The sequence below is a fragment of the Ornithorhynchus anatinus genome, chromosome 2 (genome assembly GCF_004115215.2).
Source record: "Ornithorhynchus anatinus isolate Pmale09 chromosome 2, mOrnAna1.pri.v4, whole genome shotgun sequence".
In the NCBI taxonomy this organism is placed as follows: Eukaryota; Metazoa; Chordata; class Mammalia; order Monotremata; family Ornithorhynchidae; genus Ornithorhynchus; species Ornithorhynchus anatinus.
Window position 1 is genome coordinate 47288281 of NC_041729.1, and position 27666 is coordinate 47315946.

Genomic DNA, 27666 nt, shown 5'->3' on the forward strand with positions numbered 1-27666 from the left:
GAATCCACCTCAGGACTTAGTACAGTACCTGGCACATAGTAAGTGCTTAACAAATACCATAATTATTATTATTCTATGTGCCTCAGTTACCTCATCTGTAAAATGGGGATAAAGACTCTGAGCCCTTATTGGCCAGGGACTGTGTCCAACTTGATTAACTTGTAACTACCCTACCATTTAGTACAGTATCTGGGACAAAGTAATACCATTTAAAAAAAAAGTGGCAGAGTCAGGATTAGAACTTAGGTCCCTCTGACTCCCAGGCCCATGCTCTATTCACTAGGCCATGCTGCTTCTATGCGCTTTTATGTTCTAAATGTTTTAACACAGTAAGTGCTTACCACCATAAAAACAACCATAGGGTGTGAGGGACTGGGTGGGGCGGGAATAAACGGGAGGGAGAAGGCAAACAAGCCCAAAGAAAGCGCCTTCCAGCTGAAGGCCCCAAACTACTGCCTGGTTCACCCACGCATACAACTGGCTCTCAATTACATTTAGGTACAACTCAAGGCGTCATGAATTGATAAAGAATAATCCACAGCTACATCTACATGGAGGGAATGTTTCAAATGCTGGTGAATTTAGATCTCTAGCAGGAAAAAAAAGTCACCCTTTAACTGACATTTCGGAAAACAATTTACTTTAAAACAGGGACTATTAGAATCTACCTCCCATCTATAGTCATCTCTATTCAGAAAATACCAGACTGGTTCAGATTACAAATTGCAATTCTGGTTCTTTTAAAAGCTTTAGGGCTTTGATAAGAATGTGCCGGTTCAGAAATTAGTTTAGGGACTGTTCACTGACACAGAAAACAATCGGATGCTACGTAAATAAGCTTTTAATACAGTAAATGCTAAACAATGTGCAAGCATTTCTCCTACAACGCCATAGTTGAATCCTGCAAATTGTTGGGGCCCAAGAGAAAATCGTGCCAACGATCGTTTCATGCGGAAATGAGGAGTTAGAGAAAAGGCGGTCTGAAAACAATTCCGACAGTCCACAGCTCCTATCCCACCAGGTGAAATTCAACAAGGTTGCAGAAGCTGAAAAAGCCTAATAGAGATTGTTTTGCTGTCAGTTTTAGCCTTACAGACCCTGAAATATTGTTCGACACTTGGTCAGCTGACATTTCTCTGAAATTTATCTGATACGTTCTCTAGGTCGAGCTCATTGTGTAACTGTTGTTGTGCTGGACTCTTCCAAGCGCTTAGTACGGTGCTTTGCACCCAGTAAGCACTCAATAAAAATGACTGAATGAATGATCCTGTCATTTGCAGGCTAAGTTATGGTAATGGGCTCAGTGGAAAGAGCACGGGCTTTGGAGTCAGGGCTCATGAGTTCGAATCCCAGCTCTGCCACTTGTCAGCTGTGTGACTGTGGGCAAGTCACTTAACTTCTCTGTGCCTCAGTTCCCTCAACTGTAAAATGGGGATGAAGACCATGAGCCCCACGTGGGACAACCTGATTCCCCTATGTCTACCCCAGCGCTTAGAACAGTGCTCGGCACATAGTAAGCGCTTAACAAATACCAACATTATTATTATTATTATCACATCCAAACTGTTCAGTGCAAATGGGCATTTTTAACAGAAATTGCCAAATCTGACTGTTCAGAACACAATCCTAAGTAATAAGGAAAACTTCACTCGCATCGACTTGCTCAAAAATAGCTTATGAAATTACCTGGTAAGACATTGCGATTCTCCACACACATAGACAAAATCCGTTCGTACACTAATTTTCCTGCAGAGAAAATAACGCAGCATTAACGGTGATAAATTATCAGCCACTCAGTGGCTCAAAAGTTCCTTATAATTCTACAAAATGTCACCTATTCATTTTTCTTTCAATTGTTATAAAATGCTGCCCCCTAGAGAAGCTAAAAATTTTTTTCTTAAAGTTTTGAATTTTTCCTTGCAAACTTCAGATATCGATAGAGAAATCGTTGTTATTTTTGGTGGTGCTGTTGTTGGACAGAGGTGGGGAAGTGATTACACCACCTAATGTCCTATTGACCAAAGCATTAATCCTGAAAGTTCTGGGGACCCTCTTCCATTCACTGAAAATCCATCCTACACTACGCGCTGCCAATAGCTGGAAAATAAGCACATTAAAACACAGAACACTGCAGGAAAAGAGAAAAGGAAAGCTGTAAAAACAACATGTGACCCAGCAAATCCTGCTGAATTTTGCCAAAATATACATTTCAAAGTTCAACAGAAACTATTTTTAAGGCAGTTAAGAAAACAAAATTATCAAAGTGAAATAATTCCGCTGCTCTAAAAAGAATAACATTAGGGTGGTCAAATGGTTCGGCAACTCCTCAATCATTTCCCAGTCAGGTACAATCCACAAACTATTACAATATTTATATTTTTGGATACGGCACACAGAACACGACCACAGATCTAAGCCAGACATACCAACCGCTCTAACTTTTGAAAACACCCAAGAGTCACTGAGCACCTTCTGGAGCCCAGCACTGCAATCAAATAACGGGACACCTGAGTGTGAAGATGACTGATAAAGTATGGTCAAAAATGTAGGGGAATCGGTCAGATGATGCTCCACGTGGTAGGTGACTCTCAGAGGGCTTTATTAATAATAAGATTTGTTAAGCATTTACTATGTGCCAAGAACTGGGGTAGCTCTAAGATATGGGTTGGACACAGTTCCCTGTCCCACATGGGGCTCACACTGTTTTAATCTCCATTTTACAGATGGGGAAGCTGAGCACTGAGTGAAGTGGCTTGCCCGAGGTCACACAGCAGACGAGTGGCGGACAAGGGTCCTTCTGACTCCCAGGCCCAGGCTCTATCCACTAGGCCCTACTGCTTCCCAATAAAGAAGGAGAGGGACACAATTTGGCTGAGATGAGCAATACCTGTTCTCCCTCCTACTCCGACGGTGAGCCCCACAGAACAGTGTTGTCTACTGGAAAGAGCCCAGAGCTGGGGATCAGAAAATCTGGACTGTAATCACAGCTCTGCCAGTGGCCTGCTGTACAACCTTGATCAGGCCACTTTACTTCTCAATGACTCAGTTCCCTCATCTGTAAATTAGGGATTCAATGACTGTCCTCCCTCCTTAGCTTGTGAGCCCCCAACTATGTCCAACTGTGATTAACTGGTATCTAACCCAGTGCTTAGACCAGTCCTTGACAGACAGTAAATACAGTAATAATAACAACATTCTGGGCAAAAAATATGCTGAACTAAGCAGTAAGGAATCACGTGGTGGCTACTGCTATTCTTCAACATTGTATTTCCATTAGATTTTAACCTAAGGCTTTCACAAAAAAAATAAAAGTTACCAACAATTTTTCAAATACTGCATCGTCATTATCATCATCAATGGCATTTACTGAGCACTTACTGGTTGCAGGGCAATGTATTATACTCTTGGGAGAGTATAATCAACATGAGCCCTGCCCTCAAGGAGCTCACAGTTGGCCCATGTCTTATTTTGCAAGTGGATTTATGATCACAAGTTTTCAAGTTCCGTAGAGTCTCATGTTCTTTTTAACACAAAACTTCTTTCAAATCTAATTTCCCTTCACTTACATAAACTTGGCCCATCCCTATTAAAACTCCATAGTCATTGGTGAGGCAATGCTTACTGCCAGCTCGCTAACCTCCTCTAAAAATAGCTATTTCAGAAATAACACAATTTGACTTTTTTTCTTTTCCAAGTTAACTATATCATGATAAAGTTCATCAAAGGAGAAAATTGAAATCAAGCCTTCTTCCTGTTTACAAAAAAATCCAAATTTCAAATTTTTCAGATAAATCCTCCAGTTTAAAAAATTCTGATCAAGTCCATGATTAAAATTTGTCTTGAAACTCAATTCTAAAAAGAAACCAATTCAACTGGCACCCTACACAGCCAACTTTATGAAATGTGAGTCAGTGGGTTTCTTTGAGCAAGAACTCTTCTAGACAAGCATATATTTTCAACCTATCTTTTGTCAGCCTTGTTTTTTTAATAGTATATGTATAGTGCTGACTATGTTCCAGACATTGTACTGGGGTAGATACGAGATAATCAGTTTGGACACAGTTCCTGTCCCACATGGGGCTCACAGTCTCAGTCTTCATTTTACAGATGAGGTAACTGGGGCATAGAGAAGTTAGGTGACCTGCCCAAGGTCACACAGCAGACAAGTGGCAGAGCTGGAATTAGAACCCGGTCTTCTTTCCAGACCACCAGGAGCTTAAAGTCATTAAACATACATTAAATACATTACGGATATGTATGTATGTCCTGTGGGGCTGAGAGTGGGATAAATACCATGTGCTCAAAGGGTTTCTCACATTCGCTTTGTCATAATTTCATTAACTGTTTGCACTTCTGTCCATCTGCATCAATACTGGGGAGTCCCAGTGGCCATAATACTGAACAGATGGGATAATATGACCATAGCTTTGGGAATCTGGATTTCTCACTGGAACAGTTTAATGCGTGGTACATTAAAAAAAAGATGAGAGTTTTTCATCCATCCTTAGTCAAAGTCATGGAAGACTCCTCAGCCCCCTCCTTAGGCTAAACTGATATAAGAGCACTGAGTGGTATTGTTACCTGTAAATTTACATACTTATATATGGATAGATATATATTTTAATGGTGTTTGTTAAGTGCATACTATGTGCTAGGTACTGTTCTAAGCGCTGGGGTAGATACATAGTAAATCCGTGGGAATAACATTTTGACTCAAAAATTACAGCTACTGAACCTACCGTTCTGCTTTCTTACTCACCCTGATTTAGTTTACAACTTCTCAAATGTCTTTAAAAGGAGCATGACCTAGAACACGGACCCGAGAATCAATAGATCTGGGTTCTAACCCTGGTTCTGCAGCCTTGGGCAAATCACTTAACATCACTCTGTGTCTAAGTTTACTGTTGTCCTCTTCCAGGTGCTCAGTACAGTGCCTAAGCCCTTAATGCTAGAGACTGATAATGCCAATAATATTAATAATAATCACTATGGTATTTGTTAAGCACTTACTATGTGCCAGGCACTTTACTAACTGCTGGGGTGGATAGAAGTAAATCAGTTGGACACAGTCCCTGTCTCACAAGGGTCTCACAGTCTCACTCCCCATTTTACAGATGAAGTAACTGAGGCACAGAGAGGTGAAGTGACTTGCCCAAGGTCACAAAGCAGACAAGTGGCGGAGCCAGGATTAGAACCCATCACCTTCTGATTCTCAGGCCCAGGCTCTATCCACTACACCATGCTGCTTCTCCATGGTGGATTAGATACACGCCTGGGGCCTGTTGCCCCGCTGTGCTGGGCCCACCAGAGTCCTCTGCGAGAGAAGAGCCTTTCCTCATACCCAGTGTTTAGAATAGTGCCTGGCATATAGTAACCACTAACAAATTCCATAATTATTATAACCTGGGTTCCATCTCCTCGGAATTTGACCCCCGCACCCAGCAGGTTCACACGGGGACGTGCTCAGAAACCAGCAAAGTGTCCTTTGGAATGTATTTTTTCCCAGAATGGAAGAACAATGGAAGAAAAAAAGCCTAAAATATTAAATCATGACCATTACTCTTCTTTTAGTCTACTGTACACATTCTCTCAGTAAAATCCCCAGCAGCAAAGTAAAAAATCCTATTTCCCAAACTTAGACAAATTTTCACCACTTACCAAATGTATCGAGTATATCCGTGATCAAAACAAATTTGCTGGGGTAGAACTGGATTACCGTTGTGTCCGAGAGAAGCTTTGAACACTATGAAAGAAAAAAGACAAGAAGGAATTCAACGCCTGGACCTTGTTGTAGGAAGTTCCTGCACCAGGATATTCTTACTGCTGCTGGCTTTACAAGGAGTCTGGAAATAAACAAACATCTGAACGAACCTCAGAGACAGAGCTGGGCTTAGGTACTGTTGTGCCTGAGACATGGTCCTAATAATAACTGTGGTACTTGTTAAATGATTACTATGTGCCAGGCATAGAAGCGCAAGGGTAGAAACAAGGTGGTTGGATTGGATACAGTCCCTGTTCAACATGGGGTTCACAGTCTAAATTCCCATTTTACGGATGAGATAGCTGAGGCGCAGAGAACTGAAGTGACTTGTCCAAGGTCACACAGCAGGCAAGTGGCAAAGCTGGGATTAGAACCCAGGGCCTTCTGAATTCCAGGTTCTTCTCTATCAACTGCTTCCCTGCACCCTCCTCTTGTCACTGGGAAGGAGGTGGTAGAACTGTAAGCTCCTTGAGGGCACAGGTCTTGTCTACCAACTCTACTGTATTGTACTCTCCTAAGAGTTTAGTACAGTGCCCTCCACTAGACTGTGAACTCCTTATGGGCAGGTATACTTTATGGTATTTTCCCAAGTGCTTAGCCAGTGTTCTGCACACTTGAAGCACTCAATAAATACCACTGATAAACAGGGGACTTTACTGACAAAATAGAGAGATGCATATTTTCCTAACCCCACCTCACTCATCCTCGGGTACAAACACTCAAGAAGCCATGGGTTTGTATTTGTTAAACTGACATTTTGTTATAACCAGACAGCATCCCACAGCTTAGGACCATAAACAGTATATTTTAAATTGTTCCTACAAATAAAATGTTACAGTAGACGTTGAATAAAAATAGATTGCATCTCCCTTTCTTCAGGTTGAAATTATTACTTTCTGAATCCTTCTGTGCATGACACTGGTTTCCCAAAATTAAAGAATTCTCCATTCATTTGCAGTTACACCCTGAAGGCACCAGAATTTTGAACTGAGGGCTTGTAATCAGCACCTTCTATTTCAGAAGGTTTACGGAGAGAGGATATTAGCACTTCAGGATGTTAGTACTTCACACTCAAAGACCAAGGAGAGGGCAGAATGACCTGGGTTCAAATTCCAGCTATTCCACTTGTCTGCTGTGTGACCTTGAGCAAGTCACTTCACTTCTCAGGGCCTCGGTTACCTCATCCGTAAAATGGGGATTAAGACTGTGAGCCTTATGTGGGACGGGGACTGTGTCCAACTTGATTAACTTGTTTGTACCCCAGCACTTAGTACAGGACTTGGCACATAGCAAGCCTTAACGAATACCATTAGAAAAAAAAGAGAGAGGCTACCATGATGGGCCAAGCTGAGTGTTTTTCGAGGTCCTAGGGAGATGTGCTAGAAATCAAATATGGACCGTATCATCTAACGGGGAAGAAAAACAGACAAATATGTAGAAATAGATGGAATGATTTCAAGAGTTTGAAAAGGGAGTTGTAGGCCAGGGAAAATACTGGGAGCGGCCAGGGAGCAGGATCAGTTGGGAAAAACATTTAGAAGAAAATGGTCCTTGAGCTGGAATCTGGTTCTGGTTCCAGCCTCAGCTCTGAGGGAGACTCGTCTCTCGAATAAACTCTGGTTCAGTGAAAAGTGCTAAGAATAAAGTAATAAACCATTGTGTGAACACTCCCATCGAACAGAGAAAAAGCTACCAATACATAACTTCATCTAGGACTTAAAGGACCCTTTGGTACTCGCTGCATGAACTGTAAATTTCATTTTAGGAAGATGGAGTGAGTTTTAGTCCCTTCTCACTGTCTCTGTCCTCGTAGTAATTCCTAACAGGATGTGGTCATCAGCAGAGAAGAGAATTACTGAAAACACCAGTGAACACTGTTACCAAAAGCCCTTCACTCTATCCTTACAATTTTGCAGACAGCTTATTTTCCCCTGGAGCTATTTCACTATTATGGACTCAACAGCTAGAAGGATAAGAAATCTAACATCTAGCATTTCTACTGCACTGTCTAATAGCTACCTCTTAGTCATGGTCATATAGAGATAAAATAGAAGCTTTAAGAGAAAACGGAAAATGGTTTTCAACTCTATACTGGGATTGTGAATTTCCAGTGAATGTGTGTATGCACAGTAGTATAATTTATATTTTTAAAGTTTTTGTAAATTGGTGTTGAGTGGTCCAAAACCTAAAATGTCATATTCATTAAGTCTTTCTCCTCAGCAAAATAGACTTTAAAAGTCATTTGGTTGTGCCTGTCAGTTGAGAAGAACTCTTTCAGGTCACAGGACTGTTCCATGGAAAATTTTAATACCATTAACTCAAGAGTGCTATCCTAAAACAGGCAGTGAAATCACTCAAAATTACCAGTTATAAGGGCATATTCAGATCTCCATTTCCTGCTGATTTTTGAGTTGCATTTTTAGAGTTACCTTTACAAATGATCCAATTTAAACAACTTTTCGAAGAGCCCTCAACGCTGAAAAAATACTCCTGACTCTCTGGAACCTTTCCTAGTGCTTGTTTACATTACACCAAGCTCACAGTTTCTAGAGATACGGCATCTGCGGTGCTCTCTGCGGTTAGCCTGGTCTAAAGCATCGCTCAGACAACAGTTATTACTTTTTGGATGTGTTTTTATTATTATTATTACTACTAACAACAACAATAATAATAACAGTTACAGTTCTTGTTAAGTGCTTACTATATGCCAAGCACTGTTCTACGTGCTAGGGTTGATACAAATTAATCTGCAGACCCAGCTCTGTGCCACACAAGGCTAAGAGTCTAAGGGGGAGGGAAAACAGGTATTTTAATCTCCATTTTACAACTGAGGGAACTGGGCACAGGGCATTTGGGTGACTTGGACAAGCCCAGAGGAGACAAGTGTGAAAACTGGAACTAGAATCTAAGTCTTCTAACTCCCGATACCGTCCTTTTTTCACTAGACAACCCTACCTTCCAGTAAGCCTAGCAAGGAGGATGTTAGAGTAACTCAGTAAGGAAGTGATTAAGGTGAAGAGTAAGAGTTACGGAAGAGAAATGGACACGTGAAATACTGTTGGGGAAGTACTAGATTTAGAGAGAGATTTAGTGTGAGAGTTAATTAATGAAAAGAATCAAAGATGGCACCAAGTTGGTGCTGCAAGCTTGAAGGACAGGGAGGATGGAAAACAAATGCTTGCATCTCAAAATTAGCATTATCTTACAAATAATAGGGTGCTAATCTTTTAAAATTGTTTTAAATAAAAATACTCCACTTTTAAAGCAAAAGTATTTTCTTATGAATTAAACTTCCACACTAATAAAATCGCCAAACTTAATTGCTTTCTAAGCAGGGAAAACAAAAATAGATTGTGACAAAAAAAATTTCTTTTGAGTTCACTAAATCATTTCCACTGTTCAATTTATTAGCACTGAAAACACACCAAGTACTATGGTTTAAATTGAATTTAGCTTTTGTGCATATATTTATACACCTTTACTTCCTCTTAGTTATTTTAGTATCTGAATCCCCCCCATTACCTCAGTGTCATCTTTGACTCGTCTCTCTCGTTCACCCCACACATCCAATCCATTACCGAGACCTGCCGGTCTCACCTTTACAATATCGCCAAGATCCGCCCTTTCCTCTCCACCCAAACGGCTACCTTACTGCTACGGGCTCTCATTATATCCCGGCTAGACTACTGTGTCGGCCTTCTCTCTGATCTCCCTTCCTCCTCTCTCGCCCCGCTCCGGTCTATTCTTCACTCCGCTGCCCGGCTCATCTTCCTGCAGAAACGTTTTGGGCCTGTCACTCCCCTTCTTAAACACCTCCAGTGGTTGCCTATCGACCTCCGCTCAAAATAAAAACTCCTCACTTCTAGGCTTCAAGGCTCTCCATCACCTTGCCCCTTCCTACCTCTCCTCCCTTCTCTCTTTCCACTGTCCACCCCGCAGGCTCCGCTCCTCTGCCGCCCACCTCCTCACCGTCCCCCAGTCTCGCCTATCCCGCTGTCGACCCCTGGGCCACATCCCCTCGCGGTCCTGGAATGCCCTCCCCCCTCACCTCCGACAATCTAATTCTCTTCCCCTCTTCAGATCCCTACTTAAAGCTCACATCCTCCAAGAGACCTTCCCAGACTGAGCTCCCCCCTTTTTCCCTCTGCTCCCTCTACCCCCACTTCACCTCTCTGCAGCTAAACCCTCTTCTCCCCACTTTCCCTCTGCTCCCTCTACCCCCCCTTCACCTCTCCGCAGCTAAACTCTCTTCTCCCCCTTTTCCCCTCCTCCTCCCCACTCCCGTCCCACCCCCTCAGCACTGTACTCGTCCACTCGACTGTATATATCTTCATCACCCTATTTATTTTGTTTATTTTGTTTAATGAGATGTACATCACCCTGATTCTATTTAGTTGCCATTGTTTTTATGCGATGTTCGTCCCCTTGACTCTATTTATTGCCATTGTTTTTGTCTGTCTGTCTCCCCCAATTAGACTGTAAGCCCATCAAAGGGCAGGGAGTGTCTCTATCTGTTGCCGACTTGTACATTCCAAGTGCTTAGTACAGTGCTCTGCACATAGTAAGCGCTCAATAAATACTATTGAATGAATGAATAAATTCCTTGAGGGTTCGGATGGTGTCTACTAATTCTTTTATACTCATCAAGCACTTATTACAGTGCTTTGCATATGGTAGGCACTCAAATACTATTGTTTGATTTCAAACTATTACTCTCCAAACCAATTTGCTAATTGCTCTGTGTACATAGCTGCACATTCCAGCACACTAAACAGAATTTTGGAAATGAATCATTAAAACATCCATACAAATCAGCAGGAGCCCTAAAGGGAATTAGGTTTAGTTTAAAAGTGGTAGAGTTCTAGGAGAAATAAGAAGGCAAAATTTAAAAAATGTTAATAAGTTTGGTCTTTCTCTCCACAATTGTTTCTTGCTCTTCTTTCTTTCACCATTTTACATGCAAAACTGGAGCTATGAGATGCATTCTGCAATAACCGATTACCTCCTCAAATTTCTACAGGAGGAGCAGCGTGGCTCAGTGGAAAGAGCACGGGCTTTGGAGTCAGAGATCATGGGTTCGAATCCCGACTCTGCCACTTGTCAGCTGTGTGACTTTGGGCAAGTCACTTAACTTCTCTGTGCCTCAGTTACCTCATCTGTAAAATGGGGATTAAGACTGTGAGCCCCACGCGGGACAACCTGATTCCCTTGTGTCTACCCTAGCACTTAGAACAGTGCTCTGCACATAGTAAGCGCTTAACAAATACCAACATTATTACAGTCTCTGCCTCTTAGCTACCATTCTGCTAAGCTATGTTCAAAGGACAAATATGCATGTGGCTGAAAAGGAGTGGCTTCATTCATCGTTCTTTGAAAAAAAGTGACGAAGTAAATACATCAACAAATATGGAAGGAAGGTGGCACCGGCTGGGAAAATTGCTGAGAGCCTACTGACTTGAACCTATCTTCAAGGAATCACTTAATGAAGACTAAATGAGCTCATTATTATCATTACTGTAATTATAACAGTATTTGTTAAGCATTTACTATGTGCCAGGCACCGTCCTAAGCGCTGGCACAGATACATGGTGATTGGGTTGGACACAGTCCCTGTCCCACATGGAGCTCACAGTCTTAATCCCCCACTTTACAGATGAGGTAACTGAGGCACCAGGAAGTGACGTGATTTGCCCAAGGTCACACAGCAAACAAGTGGTAGAACGCAGGTCCTTCTGACTCCCAGATCTGTGCTCTATACATTAGGCCTGCTAAAACTTCCCTAACCACACATTCCAACTGCTCTGCATAGACAATTCCTTGGGATGGAGAAGGTGGTATTTAAATTTACCTTAAAAATGAACTAACCTTTCTCATGGTTATTGTTTCATTTGAAAAAATGTTTAACAATGGATCACGCCATTCCTTTGGTACAGATCCATCTCATCTGAATACATATTAGGCATTCTGGGGAATTCATTAACACTAACACCAATTATTGCTGTTCCCTTAGCTGTCAAGTCGTGTCCGACCCATAGCGATGCCGTGAACATATCTTTCCCCAAACGCCCCACTTCCATATGCAATCGTTCTGGTAGTAGATCCCTAGAGTTTTCTTGGAAAAAATACGAAAACGGTTTACCACCGCCTCCTTCGGCTACGGAGCAGTTATTGGTTAAATGGACCTCTAGTCAATCGAGCGTTGATTTTCCCAAGAGCCCAATCTACACCTAAGAAATACGTTACTCAGTGATAGAGTCTCTTGGCCACAGGGTGACAGAAGGCTATGCATCTTCTTGGGTGGGGAGGGAGGAGGTGGGGAAGGGGGAAGGACAAGCTGACTTTAAGGTCCTGACCCAGGGAGTCTACTGCTCATTTCATACCCATTTCATACAAGTTTACAAAAGAATTCCAAGGAACTGACCTGAATGACTATTTTTAGGGCTTTGACTTTTTGGTCTGAGGCCCAGGCATCCTTCAAAGACTGATTGAGCTCTTCGATGCGGTTCATGTAATCTTGCTGGGTCAAATTTAACAGCTCCTTCTGGGATCCCTAGGAGGAAAACACAGGAAAATTTTACCAAAGAAAATTGCTCGGTCAATCAATTTAAAGGAAGAATGTTTGCTACCGGGGGGAGTGTCCGGCTCCACATTTCCGCCTTCCCTCCTCACATGTGTGGCCATGTTTTATCATGTAATCAAATATACCTTCTGTGGCACTCCTCTCAAATGGGTGAAGCAATCCCACCAAACCTGTTTAGGGCCATACTGGAGATGTTACTCGACAAATTCAAGTGAGAAGAGGGAATCTAAAGTCAATGACTGACATCTGCTCTTCATTATATTTGCAGTCTACAGCAGAATTCGAGAAAAAATTTTAAGAATTGCAAATATAGTTGCATGAGATAGGACTAGAGAAGAATCGCTCAAAGACCAATCATGTAAAAGAAATGGAAGAAGAGGAAAGTTATACCTTCCTCATTCCACATATGTGAACAGAATAGGAAGGAAGCAGCATGGATCATTTTCAATAAAAGCCCATGAAGAACAGAACTTTTCAAGTTGGCTGTTTTGCTCTCAGTGACATTTGGAATGTTGGTGGCAAGGAAAAGAAAATGAGGAAATCCCAAAGGCCGGTGGAGCAACACATCTGCAAAGTTTCATCTCCCCAGGTTGTTCTCCCTCCTTTCTACTTTTCCTACCCACTTTAGTCCATACCCCCAAGCACTTTGTGCACCCACAACCGCACTAAAGTCCTTTTACCTTGTTACTTCCCCACCTGTTTTAAAGTCTGTCTCCCCCACTAGATTCTAAGCTCTTAAAGGGCAGAGATAATGTCTACCAACTCTGTTGTACTGTACTTTCCCAAGCACTTTGTTCAGTGATCTGCACATAGTAAATGCTCACTAAATTACACTGATTCAAGAACATACTCCAAATGAACATATTAAGAAGCATATAGATATCAAATGCATGGAGTGAGCTATATACAAATCAAGCAAAGTTGACGTGGCTCATAGCCCGTAAGACAAAGATAGATCTCTCCTCAAATAGACTGGACACAACTAAAGAGGAAATATACAATTAGAACACAAAAGCATGCAAGGACTATCCAGTAACAAAATGCTTTGGTCAGAGTTGAATACGGCATGCTAGAGATAGACTAGATAGAAAGATAGATAGACAGACAGACAGAGATAGAATGATGTATCACCAACATGCATTTCTGAAAAAAAGACAGTCAAGATGAATCTAAATTTTTAGAAAAGGATAACTCTCTGGGAATATTACTCAAGCCTCAAGCTTAACAAATATGTCATTCAAAGAAAATCAAGATTATGGATCCAAAAATTGAGTCTGAAATGAAAGTATTGTTTGTCAAAGTGATGGTGCAAAGAGGGAGTTCAACATTGGACATTTTCCATGAGCTGGCATGTTTAATGAAGCAGCTTGGCTCAGTGGAAAGAGCACGGGTTGGGAGTCAAAGGTCGTGGGTTCTAATCCCTGCTCCACCACTTGTCAGCTGTGTGACTTTGGGCAAATCACTTAACTTCTCTGTGCCTCAGTTATCTCATCTGTAAAAGGGGGATGAAGACTGTAAGTCCCACATGGGGACAATCTGATTACCTTGCATCCTCCTCCAGCACTTACAACAGTGCTTGGCACACAGTATGCATTTAACAAATACCATTATTATTATTATTATTATTATTATTATTAGGGCACTTATTAGCTTAATAATAATAATAATTGTGGCATTTGTTAAGTGCTTACTATGTGCCAGGCGCTAGTCTAGGCACTGGGGTAGATATAAGCTAATCGGTTGGGCACAGTCCCTGTCTTATGGAAGATTCACAGTCTTAATTCCCATTTTACAGATGAGGGAATGGAGGCACAGAGAAGTTAAGTGACTTGCCCAAGGTCACACAGCACACAAGTGGTGGATCCAGGGTTAGAACCCAGGTCCTTCTGACTCCCAGGTTCATGCTCTATCCACTAGGCCATGGCTACTTTTCATCGCTTAGTACAGTGCTCTGCACACAGTAACCATTCAATAAATACAACTGAATGAATCAGATAACTGATGAGAGTAATGCACAGTATTGTAAGGCCAGCTTAACTAATTGATGGGGAAAGGACGATACGCTTAGGTCTGGGTACCCTATGAACACGCAAATATCTATTGCACGAAAACTGAATCGGCTGCTTTTGCTGAATGAATCCACTGAAAACTACCATAGACTCAGCTGTCATACCTCATCAACAATTCCTGAATAAGTTCTGTGAATCTTTCACTTCTCCTCTCCTTGGCTGTGCAAGTCTGTGTTTTTTTGTTATTCTGACAAACTGTGAGCTATAAATGGGACTGAACACTTGGTACGGGGTCAAGCAAACACACGATTCATAAATGAAAACATTACCCAGGGAAAAACCAAATCAATTTAGTAATATTTAAAAGCATTCTAAGAAGCAATTGGAAAAGTAAAAATGCAAAAATTATGAATCATGTAACCATTCTATGAGAAGCAGTATGACATAGTGGACAGAGCACAGGCCTGGGAGTCAGAAGGTCATGGGTTCTAATCCCAGCTCCACCACATGTCTGCTGTGTGACTTTGGGCAAGTCCCTTAACTTCTCGGGGCCTCACTGTAAAATGGGGATAGAGGCTGTGAGCCCCATGTAGGACAGGGACTGTGTCCTACCCGATTTACTGTATCCTCCCTAGCATTTAGTGCAGTGCTTGGCACATAGTAAGCTCTTAACAAATATCATTATTATTACGAGGATATTTTGGACTTTTTAAAAATATGCTCCATCTATCCTTAGTGGATCAAAAAGAGAATTGTAGAGTTAATGCAATCTAAAGACACAACCCTGCAATTGAAACCCCTAGAGTAATCCTAAATGATTCAGTGCCAGGACCATGATAACTCAATCTAAAATAACAATATAGATATTATTTGTTAAGCGCTTACTATGTGCCAGGCACTGTACTAAGCAGTGGTGTGGATACAAACAAATTGAGTTGGACACAGTCCCTATCCCACATGGGGCTCACAGTCTCGATCCCCATTTTACAGGTGAGGTATTGAGGCACAGAGAAGTTAAATGACTTGCTCAAGGTCACTCAGCAGACAAGCGGTGGAGCAAGCGGTTCGGAAGTGGGGCTTCAGCTCCATTTTTTCACCCTAACGGGGCTGACAGAAGCATTCTGTATACATCGGTTACTCACCTCTTCAAGGTCATCCAGTTCCTCCAAGCGAGTCCTCACCTTCTCAGACACTGCGGAGGCAGAGGATGCTGTTTTGCCTAGGCAAAGGGAATCATAGGTGTAAGTGAGAATTCTTTCTAGCTCAAAGCAGGCCCTCTCAAAAAAGGATCTCCACTGCTTCATTACGAACAAAATTAAGTGACGTATCTGAACATCACAGTTACCTTCATTAACACCGTTAGTGTAAAGGAGCAGTGTGGTCTAGTGTCAACATCATGGGCCTGGGAGTCAGAGGACCTAGGTTCTAATCCCTGCTCTGCCTGCCAGATATCTGCTGGGTGACCTTGGGGAAGTCACTTCACTTTTCTTTGCCTCAGTTACCTCATCTGCAAAAGGGGGATTCAATACCTGCTCTCCCTCCTACTCAGATTCTGAGCCCTGTGTGGGACAAGAGAGGTCGTTGTTGGGTAGGGATTGTCTCTATCTGTTGGCGAATTGTACTTTCCAAGCGCGTAGTACAGTGTTCTGCACTCAGTAAGTGCTCAGTAAATACAATTGAATGAATGACTTTGACCTGGTCTTGTGTTCTTCCCCAGGACTTACAACAGTGTTAGACAAACAGTATGGGTTTAAAAAAATACCACTATTATTACTATTGATAATACTAATTATTATTATTATTACCTTTGGAAAAGTTAGTGGGTTTAAAAAAATACCACTATTATTATTATTACTATTGATAATACTAATATTATTACCTTTGGAAAAGTTAGTGGCCAAGTACCATTACCAGCACAGGATAGTCTCATACGGAACAATGTGCACTGTAATTGCAAACTTTTTACTGTTCCACTTAATCATCAAAAAAATATGTTTGAAATGATACCAAAACCAATATATGGAGTTGCCTTGCTCCGACACTGTAAGGGGCACTTTAGTTCTCTCACTTTTGCTTACAAAGGGTTGGTTGCAGGCAATTATTCTTAAAAATTCAGTCAGCAAAGATTCATCGTAAACAAGACGTCGAATCACTTTACTTGGGGTCTGGGGAAGAAACTTTGTAGCCTATTCTTCAGTCAAATTAGACTATCTGGCTTCTTCTAGATACTGACAGCATGGTTTTCTTCCACATGGCTCCTTCAGTGAACCAGAGCAGGTTGCTGAAGAACTATGGAAAGAATTCCCTCTCTCCTGTCCTCGCAATGGGAGGACACCTTGGGACATGTATGGATCTAATTCAGATTGCACTCAAATAGAAAGGTGAGAGGCTCCTTAACCTATACCCAAACTCTGAACTGAAGAATGGACTGAAATAATAAGAATAATAATTATTATTATTATTAACTGCTTGTGATGTGCCAAGCACAGTACTAAGAACTGGGGTAAATATAAGATAATAGGGTCCCAAATGGGGTACACAACAGGAGGGAGAGCAAGCACTGAATCCCCATTTTGCAGATGAGGCAACTGAGGCACAGAGAAGTTAAAAGACTTGCCCAAGGTTACACAGCAGTTAAGTGGCAGAGCCGGGATTAGAACCTAGGCCTTCTGACTCCCAGGCCCGTTCTGTTTCCACTAGGCTACGCTGCTTCTCTGGAGTGTAAATCTGTAGAGAAAACCCTGACACTACTAAACTGTCCCAAATACCATAGAGCAGTTCCTCAAGAAATAATCAACTTACCTTTTTCGGATCCCATAAACAGATTCTGCAAAAAAAAAAAAATGCAATTATAACCACAATGAAGTTTCCCCCAAACTGATTATCAAACCGGCTCTAAGAAAATGTGGTTCTGTTGTCAGCAATACCGTTTAAACCTCAAAATATATCATGCAATAGATTAACTTGGGGAATAAGGAAGATGGAGTCGAAACTACTAGAATCTTAAATAACCTTTAAATTCAGAGTTCAATATATGCCAAAGAGCAGAATTCCAACCATCCAACAATCGATTTTTCCTGTGCCATAAACTGCTATTATTTTACTCTTCAATTTTCTAAAGTCTAGAAAATTAGACTACTCGCTTTTATCCCCATTTCTAGCACTAAATACTAAGTGACATGGAAAAGGAGTAAGATAACACTGTGACTGAATCTAAAGGACGCACACCGGTATGACAATTCAAGGTTACTTACAATAGAGAGTTTTTCCGTTGTTGTGTACCTAGCAAGAATTTCACCCCGTTTGCTTGACCATGGTTCAAAATCAAATCCCACAGTTGAATGATCATCTCTGTCCCGTTTCTTCCTTGAACTGTCCTATTGGATGGGGACGGGGAGAAGAAACAGCATTGAAAACTTTACGGAGAAAAGTAAGAGACCTGTAAACTACAGGTATGTGGTAACAGAGTTCAAAATTAATCCATAATATCCAAAGGATTCCATAAAACAGAACTCAGAGATGATTTTATCAATCAACAACTCCCTGCAAATGCAATAACTACCCAGAATCCCATCTCTCGGGCACAACTGCATGAGTGAAGGAGCATGGACCGGGAATGCCAGTGCCACTCCTGGGGATGCACGCCACCGACCCAAACCGTCCCCCAGCTCGTCCCCGGACCGTGTCACTTCCACAGACGGCAGGAGCTCCAGGAGGAGGGCTAGGGTTCCGGGGACCTGTTTAACTTGCCTCTAGTCTCTCTCCTCTCACTCAACACTTCACTCTGCTGCCTGGATCCTTTTCATAAAATGTCACTTAGATGTCCCTGCCACATCCCCATTCCTCACTAGTTGCCGACCCGCCTCTGCACCAAGCAAAAACTCCTGACCACTGGCTTCAGGACACTCCCACCAGCTCTCTACCTCTCACTTACCTACCCTCTTCTCCCATAACACGCCAGCTCGTACTCTTCAGTTTTCCTACTTCTTGTGCCTTCACTCTTATTTCCCCTGTTCCCGAAGCCTCGCTCGCATCCTTCCTCCTGCCCGGTACTCCCTCTCTCTTCAAAACTACCAGGCAACTGCTCTTCCCATCTTCAAAACCTTCCTGAAATCACATCTCCTTCAGGAAATCGATTAATTTTCATATCCCCTTTCTACCACCTCAGTACTATTGTGATGATTACACACTTATTATATCCCCGTAGCATTTCCATATCCATAGATTTATATACCCTACTATTTAAGAACTTATCCTTCTATATATCTATTTGAATTTTCTCCTCTTCTTTCCATAAATAATTCTGAGTGCCTCCCTCTTAGACTGTAAACTCCTTTTTTGAGATTCTGAGCACCCAGAGAGTGTCGGGATCCATATGTAATTCCCACCTTTGTGTACTTTCCCAGCATTTAAGACACTGCTCTGCTCACAGTAAGCACTGAACAGTATTACTACTAGGAGTCAGAGATCATGTCTTCTAACTTTATTGCACTCACCTGAGCAGACTGTACAGTGTTCTGCACACGGTAAGTGCCCAGTAGATAATTTGACTGATCGACATTTAGGGTTGTCCGCTGTACTTTAATAAGAAGATGCCCCTGAAGGCAATATTCACCCAAGAGTGAGTGACTTACTGAATAGGCCAATGCGGGACCCAGAGACCCAACCACAATGAATACATACAAAGGCTTTTCCTTGATGTGCTATCCTAGCAGTAATAATAATCATAGGAGTTATTAAAGGCCTATGGTAGGCAAACCATTGTATTAAGTGGTGGGAAAAAATTGGTAAGAATTAGACCTGACCCTAGCCCAAAGGGGCTCACAATCTAAAAAAAGAGGGGGTAGAAGAGTTTGGCAATAGGGACCCCAAAACAATCTGAAACAGACCAAGAGAATAAGAATAATGGGGTACCGTGGCCATGTGCCATCTCTGAAGTTTGCATTACTTGGTGTTCTTTCCAATTCTGCTGCCTTGTCTCTTTGATGCTCCTGTAGTTTCTTCTCGAGAAAAGCCAGTTGGCTGCAGCGCACCATGATGGTCTAACTGGGTCAACTGACCTCCGATCCTCTGAGGCTTTGTTTTACCGTATCCTAAAATGCTGTGCTACCTGCTGTTCATTTAACAATTTCCACTCACCACACAGCATCAGTCTCCTCATGTGATCCATCCAGCAAAGCTGGGTTAGGGTGAGAATGCTAGGAGACTGATTTTGTTTTTAACATATCTCGTTGGTGTTCCTGTCCTGATACCTGCTCCTGTAAGCGATGCTGATGAACTGCTCAGAGTCAGAGAAGGCATCTATGAGGAGTCCAGGCCTAACAGTCGTAGTGACCGTTGGATAGCACTACAGTTGTGTAGACCTTGAGTTGGAGTAGGACTCTAATGCCAAGCTTCTGCCCCATTCTCTTTGACGTTCTCTCAAAAGAGGGTTGACTTTCTTGATTTGATTTTCTACCTCCTTAGCTACTGCTACGTCACTGATCAGTGAGCTACCTCGGTAACCTAATTCTGTGACCAATCAATCAGTGTATTTATTGAGCGATTACTGTGTGCAGAGTGCTGTGCCACGGGCTTATAGAAGTTTAGCTCTGCGTTGCCAAAACAGATTTTTGTTTGTGTGTGTATGGCCTCCTCAATGCAGGTTGACATCACTTCAGTTTTCTTCTGACTCAATATCAGCCTAAGCGGTTCACAATTTTGCCTCTATTGACAACCCACAATGAGATCCAGAAGGGGAGGTGAACCGGGTTTCCCGAAGTCTTTACTGTGGCACGAGTGTACAGGAAGAGGTGACAACTAAGACGATCAAAAAGAGTAGTTAATGGGAGCCTACTATACGCATAGCACTGTTCTAGCCACGGAGGAGTGCACAATAAGACGGACAGAGATCGTCTTACCAAACTAGCGGTGGTCATCACCGGATCCGCTGTTGCTGCAAATACAGAGAGTGGGTCAGTGCCATCCAGGACACTGCTCAGGGGGTCTATCATGGAGCTGGAGGAGGAAGATGAAGTTGAGGAAGTACTTCCTTTCCTGCCCACTTTCTTCGTCTTTGATTCGGTCACCTGCGGGGAAAATTTAGCCATGAAAACCGAAGAGGTGCTACAGCTGGCTAACAAAACAAACACCCAAGGAGCAGTCAGTCAATCGTATTTACTGAGCACTTACTGTATGCAGAGCACTATACTAAGTGCTTGGGAGAGTACAATACAACAATATAACAGACACATTCCCTGGACACGACGAGCTTACTTTCTAGAGAGAACAGCGATGGACAGATTTTTTCAGAAAACGGTGGCCGATGGATTCAGTTCTTATTGGTACCCAATGAGTCCTTTTTCTTACTTGGACAAACTAAGAAGCAAGAAGGTATTTTTAATGACACATCACACTTTTTTTAATCGTACTCGTTAAGCTCCACGTGCCGGGCACTGTACTAAGTGCTGGAGTAGATACAAGCTAATCAAGTTGGAAACAGTCCATGCTCCCTCATAACTGAGGCACAGAGAAGTTAAGCGACTTGTCCAAGGTCACAAAGCAGACAGGCGATGGAATCGGGATTAGAACGCAGGTCCTTCCGAGTCCCCGGCCCGTGGTCTATCCACCAGGCTATGCTGCTTCTCTTTGGAGGATGTGATTGAGACATTAAAATGAATTTGATCAGTCCATTCGATTGAAGGTAAAATAACAGTTCTGGAGCTATATAAAGTTAAATAAAAGTCAAAGGGCCTAGGTGCTAACAGGATGTCATGTGGTGAACATTCCAATAAGCAAGCCCAGCTGCCTCTGACAAACAGGAAAAAACAGAGGAAAGTAGCAACCAGTCCCGGAATTTCTCATTCCATGGGAATGTCCTTTAACAGGGCAAATGAGGAAACTTACCGTAATGGGTTTCAATGGATGATAATCCCCAAAATCCAGTGGTACAGTCTCTAGCCTGCATGATTCAAATTCAGCTTTGTAGTTTCTGTATCTTGAATGCCTATTTTAAAAAAAAAAAAGCATCCATACAAATACACCGAGCTTTTTTTTTCCCAAGTTAACTTTTCCTCTAGGCTATTTATGTCAGTTTTGGAGAAAGTTTTGAATTTCAGATATTTTTAATCATATAAATTCATTCAATTCATTCGGTTGTATTGATTGAGTGCTTACTGTGTGCAGAGCACTGTACTAAGCACTTGGGAGAGTATAATACAACTATAAACAGGCACATTCCCAGTCTACAATGAGCTAACAATCTGGAGGGGGAGGCAGATATTAATATAAAGAAATGACAGATATGTACATAAGTGCTGTGGGACTGGGAGGGGGGATGAACAAATGGAGCAAGTCAGGGTGATGCAGAAGGGAGTGGGAGAAGAGGAAAGGGGGGCTTATTCAGGGAAGGCCTCTTGGAGGAGATGTGCCCTCGATAAGGCTTTGAAAAGGGGGGAGAGTAACTGTCAGATATGAGGAGGGAAGGTGTTTCCATCCTCCTTAATGTTTCCTCTTTCCTGTATTGGAAGGAAAGAAGGCAATCACTATATAACTATATTCCAATACATTCCTTAAAAAACATTTAAATAAGAACAGCAAGAGGAAAAAACAAAATCACCATTTAAAGGAGTAATGCTTAGATACGACAAGTGTCCTGTTGAAGCTGCAAGGGCAGAAAGAACTAAAGGGCTCTTTGAAAAGGAGCCTGCAGAACATGACAGAATATAGTTAATAGCAACCCACTGATACAAAATTGGGAGAAAACAAGCATAATGATCTTTAACAATATTTTAATACCTAGCAAACTTTCGCAAAGATTTTCCATAATCGCTTCACAGTTTTACTCTTCAAGCAACTCTCATGTCATTATAATGGGGAAAAAAAGACTTGAGCTTCTCCCCCAAAAGCGGATAAAACATTTAACAAATGAGGACTTTATTCCCTGGAAGACGAAGGGGGAAATAGTGGACTGCAACCTTCTTTCCAAGTCATCTTCCTTCCTTGGCACTGCCCAGTTACGAGTTCAACCCCAGAAATGAGGGACGGGGAAGAAAAAGAGAAACCAAGAAGAGCTGATAGGGCACCATTTGCCCTAACTTCAGGTCATCACAACCTGAGGTGAGAGGCTCTATGCTTATCCAGGGACCACCAAAGTCAGAAATCTTTAGGTCTGACTGAACATCATGGAGGCAACAGTGATTTGGAATCGGAGTACCTGGATAAGGAGAGTGTTGCTTATTTTGCCGTTCTGTTTTCCTCTGTTACTGTTCTATGTGTGTGTGCCTCCATGTAGACTGACAGCCAACTGGAAAATGAACTGGGTCCAATCTGTCTACCTTGTAATTATCCAAGTGATTAGGATTGTGCTCTCAGCATAGTAAATCCTTAGTCGATGATATTTACCCAGTGCTTATTGTGCACAGAGCACTGTACTAAGCACTTGGCAGAGTACAGGCCTTCCCCAACTCTCATCTCTTCACCCACTCCCTTCTGCCTTGCAAATCTCTTGCATCCTTTATTCACCCTCTCGCAGCCCCCCTGTACTTATGTACATAACCGTAACATTTATACTAATGTCTGTTGCTCCCTCTAGACCCTAAACTCATTGTGAGCAGGGAATATGTCTACCAACTCTGTTATACTGCCCTCTCCTAAACGCTTAGTACAGCGCTCTGCACAAGGTAAGCACTCAATAAATACAATCGACAGATTAATCGTTGAAGGAGTTTACGGGCTAGAGATTAAATCCCACTACTGCTGCTACTATTAGAGGCAGGGTTAATGATCAGGCTGTTGTAAAGTGTCCTTTAGCCTCTTCCTACCTCCACCCCAACTTTGAGAACAAATGAAAAGAGAAAGGGACTTCGTGGTGGAGCGGGGAGAGGATGGCAGAATGAAAAGGAAATAATAAAAAGGATAAAGAAAGGAAAGATGAGGAAAAGAAGAGAAAAGAAAGAAGGCAGAAGAAATTCAAGAGAGAACAGAGGAACAAAAAAGGGAAAAACAAAACACCAAGGAGTTGACAAGGCCAAGGGGAAATACAAAAAAGGCAGCCCTATCCCATGAAGGACCTTTTTGACAGTCAGAAAAACTAGTTTATAACTAGGAACTGGTGCTGAAATATACTGTTTTATCTATACCCATTTGTCTTAAAATGAGGAGGGTATATTCTTGCAAAACTTGCATGCTAAGGAAAACTGGTGATATGCTATAATATAATGCCACAGGCTTTCTAACCACTCTTCTTGTGCCGCAATCTTCTATTTCCAAACCTGCTCGTGTTGTCAGATGATCATGCCCTACCAACATCCTCCCCAAAATGCTGCTCCTTTCAGCCATTGTACTTTGCTACTTTTTTTTTCCATTTTATCCCTGCTTTGGTCTATGTCATTTTTTGTGTTTTTATTGTTTCATCTTTATGTGTCCATCATCACTTCCATCTTCTTCTTTATATTTCGACTATGAGCCTCTTGAGGGCCAAGCACCATGTTCAACCCTGGGTATTCTTTCCCAGAAACTCGTTCAGGGCTTGACACACAGTGGGCACTTACTAAATACCACTGGTTGTCAGGGAAAGGGCTGGGGGACAGATTGGGAATAATAATAATAATAATAATAATGTTGGTATTTGTTAAGCGCTTACTATGTGCCGAGCACTGTTCTAAGCGCTGGGATAGACACAGGGGAATCAGGCTGTCCCATGTGGGGCTCACAGTCTTCATCCCCATTTTACAGATGAGATAACTGAGGCACCGAGAAGTGAAGTGACTTGCCCACAGTCACACAGCTGGCAAGTGGCCGAGCCGGAATTCAAACCCATGACCTCTGACTCCAAAGCCCGTGCTCTTTCCACTGAGCCACGCTAAAGGCCAGCAGGTAGCACATTCCTGGCAGAGGCTCAGCCATGCAGGGCTTGGAGCACCTTTCTAGGCCCCCAGATATCCTTCTTGCCAGCAAACCGCCTGCCTCTCTTTTCCCTATGGAGCCAGGAACTCTTCCTCCACTCTCTTCCCCAAATACAATTCGCTTACATAGCATGAATGGTCTGAAATGAATCTTAATTGCTAACGGGTGAAGTGCTCAATAAATCCCCTTGATTGACCGATTACTGAGAAGCAGGCTCAGGGGCTTGAGGCGGCAAGATGAAACTGCAGAATCCCACCTGAATACCCACGTACCCGGAGTTGCGTTTGGTTCCAACCCCATCCAGGAGTGGAGGTTTAGAGAACCACACTGACGTTGATGGGAATGTGCTTTCCTCGGTTATAACGGGTAGGGTGGGAAGGGGTGGTCACTGGATCTTCTCTCCTGCCTTCCTGCTTGGTTGGGCCCAAGACTAAGTCTCCAGGCTCGGGACTTTTACCTCCTGGAGCTCAGGACATGCAAGGGAGAGGAGAAAACTGCTGTGTCCTAGACACTACCAGGCTTTTGAGGCAGGAATTGCCACTGCAAGAAAGAACCCCTAACCAGAGGTACTGGAGGAAGCAGGGGACACTGAATGGGTCTCCTCCTATTTAGAACTATATAGTTGGAAGGGATTTCAAGAGTTCATCCACTTGCCTTCAGACAAGCTAAGCCAACCCAAATGAGAATCTATCCTATTTTCCAAAGGTTGAAAACCTGATTCCCTGACAATTTCCTCTACCTCTTCACAGCTGGAGCCTTGCTAATATAGTTCCTGACAGGGCGAGTGAAGTTCAATAAACATTCGAGCCCGTTGGTTTTGTTTCTTCATCTCAATTTCCTGCCCACCCTCACCAAATGCAACTTCTTGCATTTTAATATTCCCACTTCATTTTGTCTTCTAGTATGCTTGCTTTGCAAGTTCGTTAGCCTTTGTATGAAAAACTCTCACCCAAACTATTTGACAGCTCTTGTGCCTGCCCTTCTTGGGACCAAAAACTGCCAAGGAAGAATTTAGCTTGCATTCTACAAATCTTATTCTCATGAAACAGTTTAGTCTGGGGGGTGTGGGGGGTACAAAAAAAAAGGGAATGCACATTTGGAATGAGCCACAAACCCTTACTTTTTTTTAATAAAATCTCATTTATTGACTTTCTCTGTCACAACAACACAATTCACACACTCTTGGAAACTGACTGCAGTCAGTCAATTGTCAGAGTACCCCAGGTAAGCCACTAATCAATCATCATTTTACAAAAGAGGAAAAACCATATGGCTAAATATATTGACACCACTTTAAAGTATTAATGGACGAGATAGAATTTTTAATGACAGAATAAAAAGTCCTTCCCACCCCTCAAGCTGACTCAGCCTTATCCATATTAGTCATCTGGAAACATTCAGAACAAAACACTTTGGAAAGCAGATCCTACAAAAACACCAGATGGTATGTTTGACCTGCAGCTGGAACCCTCTTCTCCCCCTTAAAACATTTTGTTTCACCTCCTCGGGTAAACAAACTGCTGGGTAAAGCATCAAATTAAAGCACTTGTATGTTGATATCTACTGTTTTTACATTTGTCGATATATCCGAATAATAATTTCAAAATAACCTTCCCAAACCTTTCTGGTAAACTCCCAAGAAATTTTCTTCCAACAAAACCACATCCCGAGAATCTCAAAAATGGAATGATTGTCTTGAAAAAGAAAGTGGTAACAAGCCAAGTCTAAAATAGGAGTAGCCTTTTAGGAAGGAAACTTCAGAGCAAGAAAAATAAGTGATTGCTCTCATAATTTTCATTCTCTTTGCTAAGTGGTTATAAACTAGTTGCTACCAAGCAAAAATGCTTTAGTTTCCTTTACCTTGCAGGAAATCTGTCCTGAAGCAGGTTGATTTTGCAAACTGTAAGCCTACACTGACCTCCTATGGGCATTTGAATGCAATGCTCTACGGAAATCTCACTTAGGCTTTTTACATCCAGAGGGAAAGTTGGGTCAGAGTACGCCATCTAAACCTTTCACCTTTACTGTGGTTGTATAACCTCAACCATGCCTTTGATGGTTACCTTTTGAAATGTTTCTTGGGTTAAGCCTCTTCCCCTTCTTTCTATTCTCTGCCTTGCCCCCTAAATGGATTTCTTTCCCCTGTGAATCTTTCTTGCTGAAAGGGAAACGTTAATTGCCCATGAAAGTAATATATTCCAAAAAAAGGGGGGGTGGGGGGGCATGCCAAAGCCCGGGGGTCATGCTGGGACTCTGGCAAGTGTGAAAAACTGCTGCAGAGCTTAGTTCAGAAATCCTTATACACCACGCCACATTAACCGGACCCACTGAAATAAGCCAAAAAGCTATCGCAATGCCAGTGCGAAGGCCACATGCCACAGGGAAAGCCAATAACCCAGCCTAACCTCTAATAACAACAATAATTTAATTATAGTGTTTAAGTGCTTACTATGTGCCAGGCACTATACTAAGCACTGGGGCAGATACAAGCAAGTCGGACTGTACATAGTTCTTGTCCCGCAGAGGGCTCACAGTCTTAATCCCCATTTTACACATGCGGTAACTGAGGCCCCCGAGAAGTGAAGTGACTTGCCCAAGGTCACACAGCGGACAAATGGTGGAACCGAAATTAGAACCCATGACCTTCTCACTCCCAAGACCACGCTCTAGCCACTATGCCACGTAACTTCCCTAGGCCCCGGAGGTATAAAACAATTTTATTTATTGAGTGCTTAAAGTGTTCGGAGCACTGTAGTTAAGTGCTTGGAAGAGGGCAATATAACTGAGTTGATAGACATGTTCCCCACTCAGAGGGGGAAAGGAAGGGACAGAGAAAGAGGAGGGAGGGAGGGGACAAAAGAGGAGGGAGAGGACGGACAAGAGAGGAGGGAGGGGACATGAGAGGAGGGAGGGGACATGAGAGGAGGGAGGGGACAAGAGAGGAGGGAGGGGACAAGAGAGAAGAGGGAGGGGACAAGAGAGAAGAGGGAGGGGACAAGAGAGAAGGGAAGGGGAAAGAGAGAAGGGAAGGGGAAAGAGAGAAGGGAAGGGGAAAGAGAAGGGAAGGGGAAAGAGAAGGGAAGGGGAAAGAGAGAAGGGAGGGGACAAGAGAGAACGGAGGGGACAAGAGAGAACGGAGGGGACAAGAGAGAAGGGAGGGGACCAGAGAGAAGGGAGGGGACCAGAGAGAAGGGAGGGGACAAGAGAGAAGGGAAGGGGAAAGAGATAGGGAAGGACAGAGAGAAGGGAAGGATAGAGGGGAGAGGGAAAAGAGAGAAGGGAGGGGGAAAAGGAGGGCAGAGAGGGAAGGGAGGAGAGAGAGGGGTAAAAAAGAAGGGGAAAGTGGGGCGGGGGTGAAGAGCGGAGGGAGCTGGCGGCCCGTGGCGGCAGAAGCATGCATCAGTCCCCGGTGAGCGGGATTTCTGCAGAGT

General features: G+C 42.7%; 1 protein-coding gene across 2 annotated transcripts in view; it reads right to left on the bottom strand.

Annotated features, from left to right (window-relative positions):
• VPS35L (VPS35 endosomal protein sorting factor like) overlaps positions 1-27666 on the bottom strand; it is a 102435-nt gene that overhangs the window by 74561 nt on the left and 208 nt on the right. The window contains exons 1-9 of one of the 2 annotated variants that reach the window (XM_029054926.2): positions 21236-21322; positions 20606-20707; positions 20251-20418; positions 17605-17727; positions 17153-17177; positions 15493-15569; positions 12183-12311; positions 5659-5743; positions 1687-1746 (exon numbers count right to left, since the gene is read on the bottom strand). In XM_029054926.2, coding sequence (XP_028910759.1) covers positions 1687-1746; positions 5659-5743; positions 12183-12311; positions 15493-15569; positions 17153-17177; positions 17605-17727; positions 20251-20343 — 592 coding nt within the window. In that variant the 5' untranslated portion in view covers positions 20344-20418; positions 20606-20707; positions 21236-21322. Of the gene's footprint in view, positions 1-1686; positions 1747-5658; positions 5744-12182; positions 12312-15492; positions 15570-17152; positions 17178-17604; positions 17728-20250; positions 20419-20605; positions 20708-21235; positions 21336-27666 lie in introns of those variants that run through there. The other variant, XM_029054921.1, reaches the window with a different exon arrangement.